The 24081-nt window shown below is 27.9% G+C and overlaps 1 protein-coding gene across 2 annotated transcripts; it reads left to right on the forward strand.

Annotated features, from left to right (window-relative positions):
- Positions 1-654: 654 nt before the first annotated feature.
- Positions 655-22480, forward strand: LOC113553132 (excitatory amino acid transporter). 2 transcript variants are annotated; one of them, XM_026956300.1, is made up of 12 exons: positions 655-808; positions 9714-9863; positions 12392-12517; positions 14192-14402; positions 14689-14731; positions 15109-15179; positions 15409-15555; positions 15807-16040; positions 17246-17437; positions 18798-18932; positions 19076-19163; positions 21508-22480. In XM_026956300.1, exons 1-12 carry the CDS (start codon positions 778-780, stop codon positions 21622-21624), a joined length of 1545 nt encoding a protein of 514 aa, XP_026812101.1. In that variant the 5' UTR covers positions 655-777; the 3' UTR covers positions 21625-22480. The 2 variants fall into 2 exon arrangements, with proteins under 2 accessions (XP_026812101.1, XP_026812102.1); XM_026956301.1 differs by lacking the exon at positions 655-808 and adding an exon at positions 9169-9540.
- The last annotated feature ends 1601 nt before the right edge of the window (positions 22481-24081 follow it).

Genomic DNA, 24081 nt, shown 5'->3' on the forward strand with positions numbered 1-24081 from the left:
CGTCATGCAATAAGATAAAGGTATTTAAAGTTTTAGACAAGTATAGACCAATATCCTTGTTCCACATCACTCCAATCGTCTGAAATTTAAATAATGTTTACATAAAAGTTATACACATAACTCTAATATTAACTAGTGGTTTGCAGAAGTCCGATTTTCGCGAATATCAAATTCGCCAGAAAAATATTCAGCTACACGTGGAATATAAAATTGAAAATACACTACAAACGAAAATAAATAAAAATGTAATTAAAAATAAAAAATTCCAAACGCGCAAATTTATACCACGGATAAAATATGACAGTTCAACACACACCATCACACTTTTACAAAATAATCGCCCTGTATACACCTGTGACACTCGACGCCGCCGTCATTATAATTTATGTTTACGTCAACGCCGCGATGACGGGCGAACCGACGGCGTCACCGACACACCAGCAAGTGTGTGTGTGTGTGGTGTATGAGCTTGTGTGACAAACCCCGAAAGCCCTTTGTAGGAAGTGCGCTCAGCACGAGTGGTCGTCGAACGACAATGTCCAACGGTCAGCTGCGTATAATTATATTATTATTATCGTCGTCGTTGTCGTCGTCGTTGTCGTCGTCGTCGTCGTCTTCGCCTTTGCCGATACCGCTCCAATCGTTCCCGCAGTCGCAGTTGTCGCCGTGACTTTTCGTCGAGACACAGCGGCTGCAGTTTTTATTATTGCCGTCGTCCATACTACGTCGGCATCGTGGGGATAAGCTGAAAGATCCGGCGGCGGGCACGCTGCAGGAATGAAAATCAAACATGCCAACAACAACATCAGTGAGTGATCGATGCACAATATAATATACACCTATCGGTTATTACCTACATGTGATATTATACATTATTAACACATAATTTTAAGTGGGTATTCATGTTACTATAATATAATACGATTTGCTTGTCGGGACCAGATTCGAAAAAAAAAAATTGGACTATAAGCAATCCGACATGGAGCCCTAGTCGAATAATAAACTATATAATAATATTTTAGTGTGCCTATACTTATTACCACATCTAAATCTGTTGATTTTTCCGAATCTAGACTAATATACAGAATGTATTTTTAATGAATTCTAATAGGTTCGTACGAAGCACGTTTAATAGTACCGCGGTATATAATAGTATAATTTAATAAACATTTAGCACTGTTAATTTATTTGAAAACGTTAATATCGCCGAAATATGATTGATATTTTTGAGTATATTTAGGCGTTAAGGTTATATAAACACAGATGATAAAATAATAATTGATCGTTTTTACCTATTGAACTCTTGAATAATTAGATTTTGAACATTAATACACAGCTGATTAGAAAAAGTATCATTATATTAAAGGAAAAAATACATATTCATCATTGTGTACTAATGCATTCACTGCTTCAGAATCTAAAGTAAAAATATTTTCAAAAACCGTATTTTATACCATGTTTGTTAAATAAGTAAATATGTGAAATACAGGGCCTTATATTTTTGGGACTAAGTGCACGTTCACACATTACACTTACAAAATTTGAACCTGATGCTTGTCAATCGTTATATTAGGTATATAATAGTCGTTGGCCGTTGCAGTTGCGATGCTGTCTGTAAGAGTGTAAGACCTAACCTAACCAGACATCACTGATTTGTTATTTTCGGTTTTCAATTACGTGCGCGATTTTATATGTATTCCACGCGACCACGCGCACCCGTTTGCAGATTCCTAATCATTTTGTTTTCATTTTTTTTGTTTTTCGCGAAAAGTCACCGTCCACGTTTACTCCGCAGCACATAATATATTATAATATTATTTTCATATCTACCGAATAAATATGTAATTTATCTGTTTCTATCATAATACTACAACAATGCACGCCCTATCCCTCATAATAATAATATCTGACCTATAGTAGATACTTTATTATTGGTATTATTAGTATCAAATTACCTAATAGGCATAAGCTATATAATATATTATATTCGTTTGGAACATACGTGAACCAACGGGGCGAAAATATAATATTGTTCGGCCGTCGTCTGTTGGATTTAACAAACAGTAATTTATGCAGTATGTAAATAACAATTATTATTATAATAATTATTGTATGTAAACTTCGGATCTCACGTGCGACGTGCCACAGAGAGGTCGTTGTGGCAATTTTATTATACGGTTCGTCGTATATTATTTTGATTGCATTCGCTGAATCCATATTCGACTAAACTCGCGGTTGATAAATTCGATCAATGAAACCCACTTCTTTGAAAATAAGGTGAATCACATCGTTTCATACTGCGACATCGCAGTAAAGATATTGGTAATTATACTGGTTTTTTATCTACCCATCATCCATAATAATAATAATAAAATAGAATACAAGTGATAATAATTATTTTTATTATTTAATACTTCCAACAGTTATAAATGTAGGTGATAATAACATTGTTTCAAAAAAAAAAAAAATATATATAGCTATAACGCCTATAACAATATATTGACATCAATTAATCTTTACAATAATAATATTATTATTATACAAACAAAATTAAAACTAAGACTGAGGCTAGAATGCAACTATATAATATATTAAAATTTTATCAATATATCTTTATCATTTAGCTTTAATCATTCTTCAACAAACTTGTTGCCCCATTTCGCCGACACACTTTGTGTGAAATTCCCAAGGTAGGGGTCGACAAAATTTAATCTACGATTAATAATAAATTACGTTAACATCAATATTGTTGTAAATTTGCATAAACTTCCAGTTATCAAAAAAAAATTATAGAACCTTGTAAAAACAAACACGAATGATGCATCGCTTAGTGTTTGATTATTTGTTTTTTACTTAAATAATAAATACCGATAGTGATAGAATATTTTTGCCTAAATTAATTAAATTATTAAATTATTATCGCAATATATCTATTATTATAGAGAGACGGAGACATACAAATTACATGTGCCCGGGTAGGATTATGGATATTTAATCGTACTAAAATAATTACACAGAATTCAATACCTATTTCGAAATTAAAATATTTAGTATCTGAAATAAAAACAAATAAAATAAATTATTTTTATAGCTGACAAGGTTTTTGAAAACCATAGTTTTGTGAATACTTAATATAAATTAGTATACTGTAACCATACACTTTTGGGGTTTTTATAATGTTATAAATCATCACTGTGTTTCAATGGTTTCCACAATTTATATAGTGTTACTACTTACTACTGAATATAAGAGTGAGTAAAGCTTTAAATAAGGGAAAATTGGGATGTTTATGATTGACGTATTATTACAATATAATAGAAACACTATAAGATCCAGTTATGCCGTATTTATATAATTTGATAAGAACATTATTTATAGTTTAACCTCTTGACCACATGCGGACGAACACTAACAGAAAAATCAACTAGTTAACAGTACCTATACTAAATGTCTAAAGCTGACAATAAGATATATAAGGCAGTAAATGTTTTTTCTAACACACACGCATTTTTCGTTAAGTCTTTTTGAAATAATGAGATCACCTTTCCAACATTTTAGAATTTTTCTCCAAAAATTAAAATATGACAAATTTGAATTTATAAATTTATTATGTTTTAAGATATATAAAATAAAATAAAAATGGGAAATTCAAGTATAGATTCGATGTCCAATGTAAATCTTTTTATTAAAATTATATAATACGTTTAATAGATGGATCAGAACATTAAAAATAGAACACATTTAAATTGATTTGTTGTTCGTATATGTAATCCGTTAAATAGAATATCATCGCATTCACGCTTTAATTAAAACACCGCTACTATATTAATACGATAGTTATCACGTATCATCAGAGCCGTCCCGAAAGGGGTTCTTGGGGAGTGTCTCACCCTCCCCCCCCACAACGAAAACACCAGTCGGCAGTCGGACTCGTTTCATTATAGCCTAGAAAGACCTAATTTTACTTACGAAAAACGAAATATTACATATTTCGTAAATACGTGTATACAGTATAAACGGATAAAATGTATATAACTACTTATTATGCAATATAAAATATTTATATATAATTAAATTGTCAATTTAAAGAACGTGCGACACTGACACATTGGTATCTTTAATCTGTTATTGAGTTTATTTTTCACTGTAAATGATCTAAAAATAAACTGAAACTACTATATTTTCCGTGAATGTTGATAGTCGCCAGTCGGTAAATCGTCATCCAAGGTACAGCCAATAGATGTGTTGTGTGATTCATGAGATTAATATTATAGTTATACTACTTACTACAGTTTACATTAATTAAATCTTAAATCGAAATTTGTTTTATTTTTATTTTATGAGTGAAGCTTGACGACTGTTGTAAACGTGTAGTGTGCATTTGTTTTATATTTTTTTTTAAATAATAAGCACGTGCGTATCAGGGTCGTCCCGAAGGGAGTTTTAACTTTTAGGGGGTGTCTCACCCTTCAAGTGTATATGTATATACATGTGTCAATATGTATATGTCAGTTGGCATATTGATACATTAAGTATTTGAGTAGGCACTTGCCAAATTATATTTTTTTTATACAATTTATAAATAATTTTTTAAATACTACAAAGTACAAATATGACGGCATAATAATTTATTAATAGGTGTATTATAATTTATAATAACGACGAAGGTATATAAGTTAATTTTCCAATTACCAACTGTCCAACACAAATACTATAATACAATTTAAGTACTAAAATATAGTTCGTTAAATAATTTAAAACATTTGAATTTTGATTTTTCAAAATAGAAAAATTAAATTTTTTAAGTAAGTTCAATTATTATTTTAATTAAATTTAACTTATGTTTAAATAGTTATTTTATTTGGGACGGCCTTGCGTATCATAGATTATTTTTTAATTTCAAATTATATATAAAAATAGATTACTTTGATACTCATTGCGATATCTCCTTAAATAATGGAAATATCATAATTTTGATTTTTTAATAAGATTCAGAGGGACAAGAACTACAAATATTTCATGTTTTAATTTAATTTTATGATATGATGAAAAAGTTACAAATTATATTTATTTATTTAAAAAAAAATTGAAGATGGTCATTTTCTAGAGTTTATTTTTCTGAAAATATTGACGTTTCAACATTTTAATTTCATTAATCTCCTAATTTTTAATATTTTTTCTAGTTTTGAAAAAAACTGCGAATTATTTAATATGATAGTACAGTATCATTGTACCAAATATGTGGCTCGCGTACTCATAATGTTTTCGTAATGAATAAATTCGATCAATAATTACTGAAATAATTAAGACTTCAGCATGATTAAAATTTAAAAGTAAAATTGTATTATACAGATATCATTTTTCTATGTCCATGTATGTAAACATAATATAGAATTAAACTAAAATTAAATAATAAATTATTATATGTTTATAAAAAAAATAACATGATATAATTATTTAATCAAAATATACATTACACTTAATTATCTTAAATGGATATATAAATATATAATTAATAACTATTGGTAGATTATACGTATTTATTTATTTACATAATCGATATTATATAACAACTTCTAAATTTTATTCCTAAGCTTGAAACTTTAAAGTAATTGTTAACTTCTTAAGAGTCCGTGAAGTTGGCCTTTCAATTTTATTTTAACATTTTTTAAAATATGCTCACAGTTAACAAATAGTTTGCAAGAATTTACATGAATTTTTTTAAAATATGCAAAGGAAAATTATGGCAGTTATCGGAAAATAGGATATAGCAGAGCCAATTCACATAACCCTTCAATGTCGACTCAGAAAATCTAAACATGTTTTAATATATTTTCTACAGTTAGCAAGATTTAGAAAGTTTATTTTCAGAATTTGCAAGTAAGTTCCCCAGTCAGAACAAGCTTTCAAAGTTTTATGTCAACTCAGATACTTGGCATTTTCATCAATGTTTATATTATCATTTATTTATCATTTTTAATTTACGATAAAATTTTTGAAATATTTTGACTATTTTTAAGCTATTAAAAAAAAAAATTGAATTTTTTTAGTTTTTTTATGTTAATGTTAATAAAAAATGATTTTTTACATAAAAATATTTTAATCTAATACAAGGTTTTACTTAAGTTAATTGATCATATATTTATATAAAAATACTAAAAATACATAGGCAACATTTTCTTTATACTCATTTGAAAAGAGAATTTTGACTAAATTGCACCTATTTTATATTTAGAAATTCATAATAACTTTACTTTTTATAACTAAGTATTGAAAATTTGGTATAAGATTTCTCGTAAAAAATAATTCTTACTAAAACTATAAAATATAAAATATATTTTTAAAAACAATTTTTTAACAATTTTGGATAATAGTAGAAAATATTTTTAAATAATTTTAAGCTTTCGGAGCTGATTATTAAGGATTGCGTACAATTAGCTCTACTCTACCCTATTCTCCAACAACTTAATAATATGAATTTGAAAATTCTAAAAATAGCTTTAAAAATTCATACAAACAACTTGCTAACTGTGAACATAATTTTCAAAATGTCTGAATAAAGTTAAAGAGCCAACTTGACGAACATAGTTCTTAAACATAAATAACACTCATTATTAAAATAAATATTTGTGCTTTTCATAAAATGTTATATTTTGTATAAAGTAATTAATAATTATATCAATTAGTATATAATTCAAACATTTAGTTTTATGTAGATAAGCAGTACTTTAATCTATGTATTAATATATATATATTTTTTTTTTGGGGGGGGGGTACGACAATATTTATGGAGATAATGATTATGCATCGTTAAAATAATCAACAATGCATTTTTTGTTATAAGTATTTGATTAGTACAATAGTGAACACGTAAGCTTGATAAACTTAATTGAAGCATCCTCAAAGAATAGAAAGGAAAAGGAAGCAATAACTCATAAGGACTGTATTTTAAAATACAAATTACTTTTTTTCCAATATGGACTGATTATTTATTGTAAGCTGTAAAATAATGATTTTTTTAATTTTGATAAATATAAATCGACTAATTTGTATTTGAAATACTTCTGATGAAAAGTCTAATGTACAAAATTAATACGAATGTAATATAGTATAATATAAATTAATTATCACTGTAATTTTCTTAATTGGTAGGTAAGTACGTATTACGCATATTATATTAAATATTAATATTTAATGCAGCATATTATCAAATTTCACACTTATGCGACTACTCATTGTGTTTCACCATCCTTAAATCTTAATATTTACATATATATATATAAGTATATAATAACGTATCGTCTACTCTTTTTTGTATGCCTATTTCAAAATTAAACCTTTTATAGTGATATCAAAGTGAATGTGTAAAACTCAAAATCTATAATGAAATAATTGAATGCTATCTGGTTTTTCCACCTATTTGTCAATAGGCATAATATTATATTAGGTATATTATGCAGTTTACACAATGTTAAAAAAACAAAAATCAAAGAATAAAAAAATCGAAAAACCTATTAACATAGAAATCTTATACGCCTAAAGAGAAGTATAGTTAGGTGCGGTCAACATCTTTAAGATTGCGCCATCGTTACAAATTTACAAAAACTGCCTACTGACCTCGTGTGGTCTCCTTAGCTTTATGTTATCTAATAATCAAAACATATTAAACCGTTTGTTTTCGTGTTTCTTAAGAATCTTAGGTTACCAATCTATAGAGTTAATACTTATGTAAATCTTTTAAAACTTGAATTAAGAATTTTCATTAAGTATTCAAATGGTTAAGCATGTAGTTACATAATTTATTATAAGCTATAGTCAGCAGATAGAGCAGTATTTTAGGTACCTATATGTTATATTTATACACAGTAAGTGATCAGACGTGTTTGGAAACAAACAACCAGTACCGTATTTAAGATTGTGTTGTCCTAGGATCCTAGCCCCTAGGTATAGATTATTTCATACATTTTTTTACTGCATATCCCGTAACTATAAATTCCTTTGGACCATTTGTTTGTTCTTTAACCTCCGCTTAAAGACTAACTCTTCTTATTCGTGTGACATACCAGATGCAAAATTACTTGTAATCATCATTTGTTGCTTAACATATTTTTTACTTTAGAATCTTTATGTCCTGCAGAAGACTAAGCACGTTATAAAATAATCATATTTATAGCTAATCGATAATTTAATGGAGTATAAAAAATTAGCGTTTACTGTAATTACGCCGAAGTAATGAGCTGTAAGACACCCCAACATCCGTACACATACTGTGTTCAGGTATTAGGCTGCAATGGCCTATTTACAGAAATGACGATGATGACCAAAATTATATTTTCCACACAATAAATCTTTTATTATTTTTATGTTTTAATAATAAAATGTTTTTAATAAATGTAAAAGACAATTTTAGGTTTAGTTTTTTTTTTAAGGTCATCACTTATAATCACCCTCTCCCCCTCGAAAAATAAAAGAATAACCCAATAAATAAACGCCGTATGACAACAGATGACTATAATAATATAGTATAAATTATACACGTGTAGTAGACTGCAGTACAGACCTACTTAGACGTATTATACTCCTAATGCGATTTCGTACATCACCATATGAATTATATACTTGTATACACCTGATGACCGTTACTCCTGCGACGTGACCCCGAGGACTAAATCGGTGGGGCATTAAATAAAACGTACTTGCAACATATACGTCTTACAATATAGGCCTATACAGCTGCAGCAATATTATAGCGGTTTTCCTTCCTTCCGAGGCGCGCACGGTGTCAAAATCGCGCGGCCAGTCGCAGTTTCCCCCGTGCCCCGCTGCCACGGACCCGACGAAGAGCGACCGTCATGATAAAATAATTTAGTTTTTTTTTCTCTACACGAACTACGCGTAGTACACACACACACACAGTAACGATAAAATAAAATAATGTCAGCGGCGGCGGACATAATAATATAATAATATCGATGTGCACGCAGTGCCGTCGCGGTCGGCTGGAGCGTCGTCGCGCGAAGCCCATGCAAGCGACCGCGTCGGCGTCCGACATTCTCGTCCCGAAAACCAGTTCCCCCTGGTTACCACCACCCAGGTAACCGTCGAACCACGCACAAGTCTATAATTCACTCGTAAATACGACCGTGTGTGTGAGTGTGTGCACAGGTACAACGCACGCTGGCACGATGTAATATTATCATTATTGTTATTGCCATTATCATCGTCATCGTCATCGTAGGTAGACTGTCGTCGTCGTTGCGTGCGGTTTTGTTCTGCGCGCGTTTCCTCCAGCAGTCTGCAGTCGCGTGTGTACAAAAATCACGAGGCTCCGCGCATTTTTTTCGACCGCGTACAGCGCGACAGCGATGCCCAAATCTTCGGGTCGCGTACAATATTATAATATTATTGATTTATCGTAACACAACATCTGCCTATACACTATTATATGTAGCTGCCTGTCTACGATTATACGCGGTAAAAAACTGCAGTCTTCCGTATTCGCAATCCATTTTGACGATCACGCCGCGCCGCACTCCAGAGGTTAGATTAACGCGATAGTACATCCGTGTCTATACGTCGTTTTTGGACCGCGTTACACGATGGCGATATCATAGTACTTTGTTTCTGACCATGAAAAATCCGAAATTGAAAACAATAATATATCTATTTTGTGCTATACCCATTATTTTACGTGTCATATTGTTTTTCTACAGACGACATGGAAAGACAACGAGCAGAGTCGACGTTCACCATCATTTCAAAGGTCAAGAATTCGCCCAACGTGAACACTTTGGTGAAATGGCTGAAGTCCAACAAGTTACTCATATTGATCTTGGTATCGGTCGCATTCGGAGTGCTCTTGGGTGAGTGCGTGTTTATTTAAACGGTGGCCAGCGAGATGTAATAATATACGCGTAGTTGTTCCAATGTTAGGTACTTAAATTCCTGTAATTTATGTAAGATTGATCGTATAGAATTATTGCGATTTTATTTTGTGTGAAATCTTAAGCAGCCGCGGATTAGAGTTTCTGTATCAAATAGGTACAGAATCTCTACTTATATTGTTGTCACTTTCCGTTGCTTCAGTCCAGGTTGTGGGTAAAAATCTAAATTTAGTATAGATTATCACGTGCCAACTACCTACTGTATAATATTATACGTATTATGTGTACATCTATTATTTTCTAAAAATTACCCAAGATATTGTAATGATAATATTTTATGTAACACATTAAACACAATCCATGTTTTTGATTAGACATAATTTCAATATTCTCTACTAATTAGTACATTTGTATTATTTGTATTTTATTACACAAATCCTACATAAACTTCTTAAATCGAGTGCATTAAACTTACCTTTTCCTAGAGATAACAATAAATGCCTACTTACATCAATGAAATATTTAAAATTATTAATTTTCATGACCTTACATAAAAATGAAATCACTTTAAACTGTGAACTAAGATAATACCTTAGATCATGCTTTAAACCTACCTAACGGACAAATATTCTCCTAAAATCTTTGCATAGGTACATCGATATTATAATAATAAGTATACCCGGGGATGGATTTTAAGGAGTAACAGTGTGGCCTATTGTGGTATCTTCAATTTTGTATATATAATATAGAACTAAAATTACTTGTTCGTAGTTTTTTAAGTATCGAATTGAAAATATTACTAAATAATCAAAAATTTGATGACCCGTTTATAGTTTATTCGGTAACCCCGCACTATATTCCGCTCAAGAGCCACAATTTAACTAATTATTAGTCACTGAGTATACCTGAGAATTACTGTTTTTGGAACAATTTGTTGTTTACTAGCTTATTACATAAAATATTTGTATACGTATTTAAACGTATTATAGATAATGTATGATGTATATAACAATAATCAATTAGGTGAGATAATATTATACAAAATGTATGTGGGTCGTGGGTGCAGAATCGCATACCATACGAGTACTTATAGGTACATATTAATCACAATACCAATACTAACAATATATACGTACAAGCTAAGTTAAATGAAATTCAGATGTACAAAACTCATAACCTTGAAGTCGTTCAAGGTCAATAATTGTATATTCTTTATAAGAAACAAAGAGTGTATATTTTTGATTTTAAAGAGAGTACTTACGTTATGTATGAATAAAACTGCCAACATATTCTTACATAAAAAATTTCAAATTAGTAGTTGGTATTGTTTTTAATTGTTTTTATTTTATTTTATATATTTTTACGAACTGAACCCTTTTTTACATAAATATAAGTTACCATATAATGTTAGATGTTAGATGACGTAAATGTTATGAACACTTAATAATATTTTTAATATTTAGTTTGATTTTAAACTAATTTAGGACAAGTATATTTTTCTTCATAGTTTTAATTCAATTTTAAAATAACAATTATAAATTCAAAAAATTATGATAAAAATGTATCATTAAAAATAATCTTTGTTAAATTTCAAAAACAAATATGTAGGACTATTTTTATAGTTTTAAATTATTTATTTACTGCTTAAAAATAAAAAATACACATATACGTATAGCTTATTTCTTTGTATAGTTTATAACACTATTTTATATAACTCTTCCTACTTACGTTTAAACCTAAAACCACACTTAATAATACATTATAAATAATAAAATAATAAAAATATAAAATATTATTAGATTAATTTTCATCTATAACATTCATTGTTTTTTTATTTCATCTGAAATTGCTGTATTCCAATAGTATTGTAAAATTTATAATAAAAATGTACAAATTGAAGTTGTTTTAATTTTTTAGTAATTTTAACAAAATAAAAATTAATCTGTAATATAAAAATAATTGAAAACACCCATTAACCAGTAAATATGATTTTTTTTTCAAAATCAATAATTATAAATGCAACCAATTAAAATATTATATTGACCTATGTTTATGAGAATCATTTTAATCCGGCAATTTTTTTTTTTTTTACCATGATTCTATAATTAAATTTCATAATATATTATAGTTTTTATCAACAATTAAAAGGCACTTATTTATCATTTAATAATGTACTGTTTTTTATAATATTATACAACTTATACTTCATTAAACATTTATTAATACAATTTTAAAATTGCAATGATAATTTATCATAATATTTCTTACAAACATGATACATTGATACGTGTTTTATTAATTTAATTACACCAATAACAATTTATAATATGATATATTTTAAAACAGATTTTTAATTAAAATTAAACTAAAGACTTTTATATTCTATATTTTCGAATCTCGAAATAAATAAATGTATATTAGAATACTTACAATAGTTACAATGAAGTTTATTATTTTATTAATAATACCAAATCATAGTTCATTCAATTTATTTGATTTGATTTCAGGTTTAACATTAAGACCGTTGCATCTTAGTAGTGACACTATCACTCTAATTTCATATCCCGGTGACCTTTTCTTGAGGACTTTAAAGTTGATGGTGTTACCATTCATTATATCATGTTTAATTATTGGTAAGTGTAGTATTATTATTTATATTAAATAGTATGTCAAACTTAATATACCAGTCAAATGCAATTATTAAAAACTGATAAGTGATGACTCAAAAGCAAAATTAAAAATAGGACGCATACAAGTACATTTTGTAAACATAAATTGTTTTCAGTTGAATTAGTTTTATTACATCCAAACCATACTGTATATAAAAATTATTTTTTTATCAATATTTTTTTCTCTAAAACGACTCGTATAATTTATATTTATAGTTATTTGATAATTGCTTAAGTCCTTTGAAATAGCAAAACATTTTAGTGTATGTATGGAGTTTGGAATCTATTAATTAGTAAATAATAAATCAATCATATTTTATGTGTTATTAAAACTATTAGATAAATTTATAATATATAATGAGAAGTACAATAATATATATTTTTAATTTCTATTATAGCCTTAAGACTGTAATAACAGAAAAATATCCATTTCAGACATGTACAATTTCTATATAATTTAATGATTTATCTAAAATCTAGATAATATATTTTTTCATTAATGTTTATGTAAATTTAATATTTATAGCAGTAACTTTGTGATTTGTTTCATTTGGTATATTTAATGCTTTTCCTTTAAAATTAACTTTTTAAACGGGATTATTAAAGAATATTTAAACTTAAATTTACCTATTAAATATTTGTAAATTATAAAAATGATACAGTGTTTATTTAACGTAGGACACAAACACTTATTACTACGAAATCTAAAATATTTCTTACATAATTTAAAGGTCAATATAAAACAACATTTATGAAAAAAATTATATTTTTTAGTATTTTTTAATTATTCTACTTAAATATATTTATATATTTATCTACTACTAATCCATCATACTACTACTACTACTACTATTACTACTAAGTACTTAAATTAATTAAATTCTATAAGGTTAAGAGTTTAGATTTATAAATATATAATAATAAAACATTTTTGAAATCTGTTAGTATTAAACAGTAACATAAATCATTATACAACAAAGTAAAACTAAGATATATTTCCTCTGCAATTTCAAAACGTAGAATTAAGATCTGAACAATGCCACAATATGGTTCACATTTTGATAGATTTTTGTTCTACTGTTTGCTGCATCAAAAGTCCAGACACTTCAGAAAAAAACTAATAACTCTATTAGTTTATTTTTAACTTTGTTGATATATTCATTGAGGTTAATATTACAATATATAAATACATAATACATATTTACTATTTAAATCGTTGAAGGTATAACTCGCGTTTTATATGGTTCATAAATATCAAACATTTATATCGTTTAAATTTATTGTTGTAGTGTTATACCTACCTTGACCACCTTATCCGCGAATACTTATTTTCATTCTTTTTTACTAAATAATATTTTTATTTTACGAATGTTTTATTGGCATAGAAATTGATAAGTGTGAACAAAAATTATAATCTTCCAGTTTCTATGATTTTATTTTAATATCACTATTTCACATTAAGTACTACAAAGTACAATGTATAGAATAGAGTTTATTCTAATTTTATTAGTCTATTGAATAGACTAATAAATAATAAGCCAATATATTTATTATATTAATTTACTTAAGACTATATAGTTTATAAGTGTAGCCATATTTATATTAATTATATACATCATGAACGAACATTATTTCCAGGTGCTGCTAATTTGGACATAAGCAAAAACGGCAATGTAGCAGTCCGAACTATTGTGTATTTTGTCCTTACGTCTGTTTTTAATGTCTGCTTGGGGTTAACGCTCGGTCTGCTCGTTCATCCCGGCAGTCCGGATTTAAGGTTGACAAATACCACGTCGTTTTCAGGACCTAAAAAAATGAATGTTATGGATGGATTTTTAGATATGGGAAAGTAAGTAAAATATTACTATAACCAATCGTATTTGTTTGACGTGAAAATTAACGATTCAAAAGTGGTCAACGATCAGAATTTTAAATTCTAATCAATCAAACTGTATTATATATACGAGTAGATATTAAAATAAACATCAAAAAATAATATTGATATATTATAAAATAATAATATGCTATAGTTTATACTTTGTAAGTATACGAATAATTTAAAATTTGTATAAATATAATTAGTACGTACTACTGTCTTTAAATTTTAATTTACTTTACTATTTTTTGTTTTTTAGGAATTTATTGCCAGAAAATTTGTTTCAAGCTACAATTCAGCAAGTAAGATATAATTAATACCTAAATACTATTCAATATTTGTATAATATTATATAAGTATTAATATTTTCAAAAGTACTGTAACTACTCAATGCTCTTACTTCAAACTTCAAAATAATATTTTATGAATTGCAATCAATAAAAATAATATAAAATATTACCACTTTTTAAATCGCCTTTGAAATACATGCAATTTATTGTCTTTAGAAATAATAAAATAATCACGTATATAAATATAACATAAATATAATTTAAAATAAAATATAAAATTCATTCATTATTAAAAATTACTAAAAATCATCTTCACCACTTATGTTTTTATTTAGTATCCAAAATAGTATATAGTTAATTTGTATATTGACAATTGTGAATATTTTCAGACATTAACCGAATATGAGACTGTCATGGGTTTTAATAACACGAAAACGTTGAAAAAAGTCGTAAAATACAAGTAATATACTACAACATTATCTGCGTGTGCAGTTGGCTAATGGCTATAGATAATATTTAATAATATAATTGCCTCAACTTTTGACTTTGTTCAATATAGCTAAACTCTAAACTATACACGCTTTCATAGCTTACATATACATATAAATAAATCTTTAGCCATCGTGCCAAAATCTGCTGTTTGGTACTTCTTTTGAAGAAAATAAAAAATGTTTTTAAAACATTTGCAGGGACGGTACAAATACATTGGGCATAATATTCTTTTGCTTGATTTTCGGAACCGTACTGGGCACGATGGGTGAACGTAAACAACCCGTTTTGAACTTTTTCACGGTCACCTACGAGGTGATGCAAAAGATACTCACCGGAGTGATTTGGTAAATTTTGTACACTACTTGCAAGCGTCTAACAAAATCTATATATATATATATATATAGTATATTATAACTATACACATATACACATACGCATATGGTTTATTCGATATCCATCGTCCGGGGCTAGGACGATGGAAGATATTGCTATAATCGTCATCCATTTATACCGTATTATAATATAAATAACATTTACATAATATTATATTGTTGCACGTACACCCAGTAACCTCTATTACAGAACGTATCTGTAGGTTTACGCCCATTGGAGTGGCCAGCGTCATATGCGGTAAGATCATCACACTGGTCGATCTCACCAACACGCTGGTTCAGCTCAGCTTATTCATCGTAACGACGGTCGGCGGTTTCCTATTTTATCAGCTGGTAGTCATACAAATCATTTATTTTGTGATCGTGAAGAAGTCTCCGTGGCCGTACTACGTGTCACTGGGACCCGCTCTAGCGACCGCGTTTGCCACTGCTTCCAAGTAAGACTTGTTTTCGTATAATCATAATACTATTAATCAAATATCATCCCGTGAAATGTATACAAATATAAGGATAGAACTATCGACATTTTAAAAATAATAACTATATTACAGTATTCGTTTTTACAAAATATGACTATAATATTCTACTTCTGCACTACCTAATCGCTGAATTTATTCCACCTACATATACACTTGTTAAATTATTATGGAAACCAAAGTTTCTTCAAACAAATAACAATACATAAATTCCTATTAAACATTATAACATTTACAACTATATAGAATTTGGATTAAAAACCACGTTTTATATAAAAAAAAGAAAGTATAATTTTAAATTCAAATTAATATAAAACAAGTTACAGAAATATTTATTTATTATTGTGTAATTATAGTTTTTGAAAACTAATCTAGAAATTATAGCAAAATGTAAAAAAAAATAAAACGATTGGTATCAATAATAATTGGGTAAGCATACTTTAAATTTATTTTATTTTTAATTATCTCTATAAATTGTCAGTTTTTAAAAAAAATTAATTTTTATTTTCTCGAAATTATTTTAAAATTTTATTCAATTTATAAAATAATGCAATTTAACATAAAAAAAGACCAAATTTAACCTAAAAACTTTTTAATTATTATGGGCTAATATTTTCTAAAACTAATTTTAATCACATTTTCATAAAACATATTTCATAAACAAAATTATTTTTAAGAATATTTTGTGTTTACTTAATAGCTAACATTACAGTACGGTTGACCAGCAAAGTTAGGCAATGCCACTGATAACTAATAGTTACGACTTATAAGTGTTTTTTATATACTAAAATAGATACTATATACACTGTATAGTGTATACACATTTCAGTTATATGAATATTAATTTGAGCTATAAAACATAATTCTACATATTATTTCGTTTGTATAGATGACTATAGATACTAACTACTTAACCTATAATAGATATTAAAAATATTGTTTTTAAAAAATTGATAAATAAATACTAATATTTTATAATTATAATCAATAATGATGACTCATGAATGACTAGTGAAAACTAAATACTTCAAGGATTCATAAATCATAATGTAGGTATCTATAACATTCAAATATTTTACCTACGTGTTATTTTCTGATTAATATTATATTATGATCTCAAGCTTTAAAAATTTTATTTTAATTTATAATTTAACGTTTTATCTTAGGTCAGCATCTCTTCCAATAACATTTAAAGTGTTGGACGAAAAATTAAAGATGAATCCGAAAATCACTAAATTTGTCCTTCCAATTGGTACAATCAATATGGACGGCTCGGCTCTATACCTAAGTGTAGCACTATTATTCTTGGCACAAATCAATAACTTGCAACTAGGCATTGGAGAAATTTTCACTATCGGGTATGATATCAAAGGTTTCTATGATATATATAATACAACCTTATAACAATATAATAGTATAATACGTATCGAATTACACGTTATTCGATACTCACCATTTTGATTTTCGACTTTTTCCATAAACCGTTCAATAATATTATGTATAAACAACATTGTTTAACAGTTAACGCCAATACAATATGAGAATATTTTACATTAAAAAAACAATAACGGTTCCAAAACAACAATAAACGTATATTTTAAATTTTAATATGATCTGTTCTCTATAGATTATAATATTATATAAGATTAATATTTATTAAAAGATAATTATCATTACTATTACTCATTAGTGAGTGTAGTAAACAATTGTATTCAGACTAAGACACAATGTCGATTGTATATCACCAGTATAACTCGCTTAGTATGTTTTCCAACTTTTTTTCTTATAAGTAAAAAATATAAAGACCATATTTTCAAATACTTGGATTTTTATGCCATTAATAAGTATTCTTTACTGTACTGTAGCAATAACGGTTTTTTTTTTTTTTGAAAAATGAGAACTAGCATATTTTTGTAAATTGTTAAACAGATGATTTTTTTTAAAATGTTGAAGTATTAAATTGAAATGTTATTGGGTAATTTTTAAGTTATCAATTTCCCGTACAAAGGATAATAAGTCTATGATAATAAGCTTAATAGATATAAGACCATTCACTCCTAAAATGGTATAGAAACCGAAGTATTTAAAAATATGGTCTTTAATTACCTTAGAAATTTAAAAAATTAGAATTCAAATAAACGCATTATTAAACGTTAAAAGAGGGTGAACATACTTGGTGAATTACCCTGTATAATATAATGGAAGTATTTTTACATTGCATATAAAATTAACATACCAAATCGTATCTTACTCTCATTGATTAATAAAAAGTGATTATTATAGTTACTTTATCGTGTTCATAATACAATTTGGGCTATTTTTATATCTATAATAAAATGCTTGACTAAAAAACCAGTTCTGATAAAAATTCGAACACCGGACCAGTTACACTTCGATCAAAATATGGTAATTAACTATTAAGTATATGTCCATATGTAAAATAAATATAAATAGTTATATATAGTATACCACTAATCTGTAACAGCGGGGCACTACCTAGAATATTTTTTTAATCGTTACAAATCAGTAATGACGCAATCCACCTCATGGATATATATTTTTTAATAAAAGCCAATAGGTAAAAAACGTGTCTTCAATAAGTATAATAACGATCAGTGTTTGAATTTATTTGTTGATAACAAAAAAAAAAATGCACATAATGTCTGTACTGCCTCTCACAAATCAGTAATTTATTATTTTGCTGACAATCGACTGCAGGTTGGCTTGCACGGCGGCAAGTATGTCTTCGGCGGCTATTCCGTCGGCTGCTATCGTCTTGGTGGTAATGCTGTGTAGCGTCATCAACATACCCACCGAAGACGTATCTCTACTATTTGCTGTCGATTGGCTAGTGTGAGTATCCTATACAACATTACGACAGTTCACAGATATATACCATTATATCTAGTATCTCTATTATATAATATATAAATGTATAATACACACGTTTTACAAAAGAATCATAATTTATAATATTAATATATATCGCAAAACAGGGACAGATTCAGGACTACGAACAACCTGATCGGAGATTGTTACACGGTGGCTATTGTTCAACATTTGTCCAAAGAGGAATTAGAGCAGGTAACACATAATAATATATGTATAATGTATTAATGTATTATAATAAGCTAGAGTATAGTTAGACAATCACAATTTTTCGGTCAAACTTGGTTCGAACAAAGTTTGTCAATTCAACATTTATTACGGACGTTATTATCATTGTATTCGGAGTAAATTCACTTTACCGAGGACCTATATAATGACAATAGTCGATAGTGCTACCTACTATAGTTTTTTTGTTTTTATAGCAAATATAAAGATACGCGTAATCGCCAACACGTATGAAGTAGTGCCTACCGCCTCACGACAAAATAATCACAAATTTTAAACAGCTGTAACTTAATATATACTATCATACTTGTTAGTTGTTATCGTCCATCTTTTGTATATTTTTAACCATAAAAAGTATTTTCAATTAAAAAAAATTAAGCAATAAATACGCAGACCTTTTTTCCGGGTATATGCAATAATTATTTTTCTTGCTCAAAAAGAGCTTTTTCCAGAGTCGATGTTCACCCCTTAAAAAACTTCGGGGTATATCTCCTGCGCACGGCTATGTCCTAATTTAAAACGTGTCATTATAGACAACTTAGTAAATATAATATCTATTGAATTATATAAAAATAATTGTATATTATGGTAATGAATTTACCATAATATATCCATAAAAAATAAATTCCATGTAGCTTATAAAATTTATAAATCTGATTATATGATGAATCATTGTATTTCCCTTTTCCATTAGTCAGCGGCATTTTTAAGTAACTTCTAAGGTGTATTTATTTTTATTTACCGTGGATTATGGACATTATTGCGGGAACTAAGTCTCTTTTACCCTTCAACCCTTTCTAAATATGCATATGTGTTAATTTAATAACTTTAATAATATAATACTACATATATATATATTTATAAATAGAACCAGGGATATCTATGCATAAGGTATAACATGTAGTTTTGTGTATAGGTATTGTACACTAATTATGTAGATTAGTAGTATCATGTACATAAATTAAAGTTAATTCGACTATCGCATTTCAGATATTCATTACGATTTATAAATCACCGAATAGATATTGCACATGTATTCCCGTCATTTTATAGCATGACAAATATACCTAAAGGTATACCGATGACTATATTTTATTTACATCATTACATCACTGACATCCTGTAATACTTGGCTGCTTGCCAATCAGGAAAACGGTGAAAATTCACAACTTCAAAAACGAGGTTTCATCGGACACGATGCAGTATTATTATAGTTCGTAGCCTCGTAGGTGTAACGTCATTACTCGTTATTAAAGTTTTTAAGTGTATAATTTCAGCATGGCACATTGGTATATTATGTAAATAGATGTATGCTCTGTCCCTGTGATAGTGGTGGTTACGCAATCCTGCAAAACAAATAATATTAATAATAATAAATAACATCCATTTTCATGTTTATCGAAAAATATGATTACAGCAGAATAATATGAAAATAAATAATATAAATTTGCCAATCATCGTATAGATAGTATATACAATAAACAATCGAGAGGCTCTCAAAAAAATATTTTCTCAAACGTCCTTGGTTGGTTTGAATAATCGATTAGTAATACACTTCGATATATTTTAATCTATTCAGATAGGTACATACAATACGGTTAGGTATACCAATAGTCAATACTATTTTATGTTCTTTATATGTAGAAATTACAATCGTCAATCGACACTCGATAGTAAGTATAGTAGTATAAACTAGTATCTACAAGTTGCAACTGTCACGAGCAATGTTTAGTAATAGGTAGGTACTTATGCACTATCCATCGTTACTGTTTACACTCAATTGAATGATCAGCCGAACCTGCTACTACGCGTCTACGCCACATCAACATTTTCGACAATAAATATTTTGTTTCCATAGTTTTTTTTTATTTTAAAAAAGATACCTATAATAGTATGCCTAGTATCTATACTATATTATATTCGTCACTCTTAAAGGTTTTTGTTTTATTTATTTTTATTATTATCTAATACATATACATTTCTATATTTGTTACAATATTTCAATAATACTGCAATTTTGTATTGTACAATAATTAATACGAACATAATATGTTATCTTTATCACATAATAATAATTTTTATCCCTTGGTGCATACGCGATATAATATATTAATAGAACGTTGCAAAGTTAAAAAGCTTAAACTAAAAAGTTAAAAAGCGTACAACGACCGGAAAAAAATACGATTTCTATATTAATGAAATTAAATGAAAAATATGTACCGCTTTATAATAAATATCATATATACACGATACTTTATTACTTGCTGCTATTGCTTAACAGATTTTTAAAATATATTTTTCCTACTCTCAACAGGACGACGATTTAAATGAGAAAGAAGCCGAAGAAGCGCACGTCAACGGTACGTTTGTTATACAAGAACAAGAACAAAACGCACATACAAATCAGAGTTTTACCAACACGCCAGTATAAAGTATAATATATCAATCGTATTATAATATACGTAACGACTGCGACGAGTTTCCGGGATTATAATTTATATGTACGGCGGAGGCTGATAAATCGCACGTGCTGCAGACGACAATTCATATATTATGACTCGAACGTATTATTATTATTATTATTATTATAAATAGTATTAGTATTTTACCTATTTTTATTATTATTCTTCCGTGTTCGTATGACCATGACCCAATTTTAAACCACGTACCTAATATTTTGTCATGAATGTTTTTAAGAAGCGCGATGGTAAAACCAAAATTGTCTCCGCGTCAAGTTGCACATAAATTATACAATCATTCGACGTAGTGTGTACAATATACTTCGCGGGTATTATGATAATTGAAAATTGAAACAGTCGAATAATTTATTTGAGTACCTAAACGATGACGTCGGGTTTTTTCGAATTTTAATTAACGATTCAATTTTTAAATACGCCGCATTTCCGGCAATGTTTCCGGTTTATACACTCTTGCTAATATATTTACTGTATACAAATCTGTGAATCTGTATGACACGTGAACGCAAACTAAAAAAAAGAAACGAATGATAATTGCATTATATTTTATATGCTATATTTTTTAGCCTGTGACCAATAATTATCATACATATACCTGCCTAGATTGCCATATGATCAGAACCTCATTATTTGTGTTTATTTTAATCGTTTTTTAATTAAAATACACCTCGTAACCATAGTAAGAGATAACACTCATTATTTTGGTATTAATTTATTCGAGAAATCAATATTAATAATACAATTTGTACAACATTTAAACAATTTAAAATTTTGTTTAAAACATTTTGTGTTACCCTCGTGCCCTTTTGAAATTATTATTAGTAAGTTATTTGTGTTTTTTATCGTGTCAGTATATATTATTATTAACTAATATGATATAATACCTATTGAATATTATATATATCTGCCATATGTTTATTTAATTACTTTTATTTAAATTATATATATTTAATATAAACATTTACATTTATTGAATTATAATCGTTTTAGTATCTATATTTTATGGATTATTACTTATTAGTTATTACGTAATTATTATATAGTATTTAAATCACAAGTCACAACTGATTATCATCCGATTTGACTACCTAAATGTTGTATTATTATGATTATTTTTATCAATTGCGTAATATATTAATATAATAATATAAACTGTCGAAAATACAAAACAAAACATTTAACTGGGCGTAAAAGATTGTCATCGATATGAATTAATAATTTATTACCGCGGTGTCGTCGGAAGTTATAAGACTGCATCAGGTAACCAAGAGTTATAGCTACAGGTACAGAGTGATGAGCTTCCGTTTCTTACCGTTTGTGTTGATTTTGGCCCAATTTTTGGGGGGAAACAGTAAAAAACTGTGTCCTGCATTGTACATACGAATACTTACATTATAGCCGAAAATCCAAATTAAACGATTACATTCTATAGCTTCAGAAAAAATAATTCAATTTTTCTCCAAAATATTTACGATTTAATATAAAAGAACTCGAATGTTCGACTAATGGAATTTTGATGGGAAAATGATTTCTAAATCCGAAGCAACACAGAGTAAAAGTATATATTATAATATACATTATACATAGTATACAGACTTACATCCAGCTCAAAATTATGATGTAAGGTATGCGTACGTAGCTTTATTGAGTATACTATATTATATAGTACCACCTCAAACGGCTCAAACACGTATCGCTGAATACATTTCTTAACGACGAAGCTTGACTTCATACGCACATAATATTATGATGGTTTTATTATACTATAAATAGATAATATATTTTATGTCAAAAAACGTTCTACGAGTTAAATTAATAAAAATCTAGGTTAAATCAACAAAATAATGATTAACATGGAGAGATGGTTATCATGAAAATTAATATTTTTTTGATATGACAAAATTATATCTTATTAATTTAACAAATTATTTTATGTACTACTATTGTTTAAATGTATAAAAAAATGTTTCACGAAACTGCGTGTATATAGAATTAATAAAATAAATCTATACCTACAATAGATGTTTTTCTCGTTTCTTTACAGCAGAGGTTAACGAACTTCCTTAATCGTATAGGTACATACTATCAGTCCGTAGTCTCTTTTATAGGCCAACAGCCTACTTTTCCTAATCAAGCGATCGTGCTGTTTATAAATAATAAGTGTCTATATAGCAAACTAGTTACGACTCAAGACACTATTAGAATCGAAATCGAATACCTACCCAAAAGCGTCTACAGGAAGCTCCTGTCTCTTGCTCTCAGCATTAACTCTTTATAGATTTAATTGAACTGTGGGATCCAAGTATACGTATGTTGCAATGTGTATCCAGTCAAATAGTATAGTCGATCTGTTTATCGTAATATTTATCTAACCGAGTTAAATCTCGACAATAATGGTAGATTTACATCAA

Source organism: Rhopalosiphum maidis, chromosome 2, assembly GCF_003676215.2.
Source record: "Rhopalosiphum maidis isolate BTI-1 chromosome 2, ASM367621v3, whole genome shotgun sequence".
Taxonomy (NCBI): Eukaryota; Metazoa; Arthropoda; class Insecta; order Hemiptera; family Aphididae; genus Rhopalosiphum; species Rhopalosiphum maidis.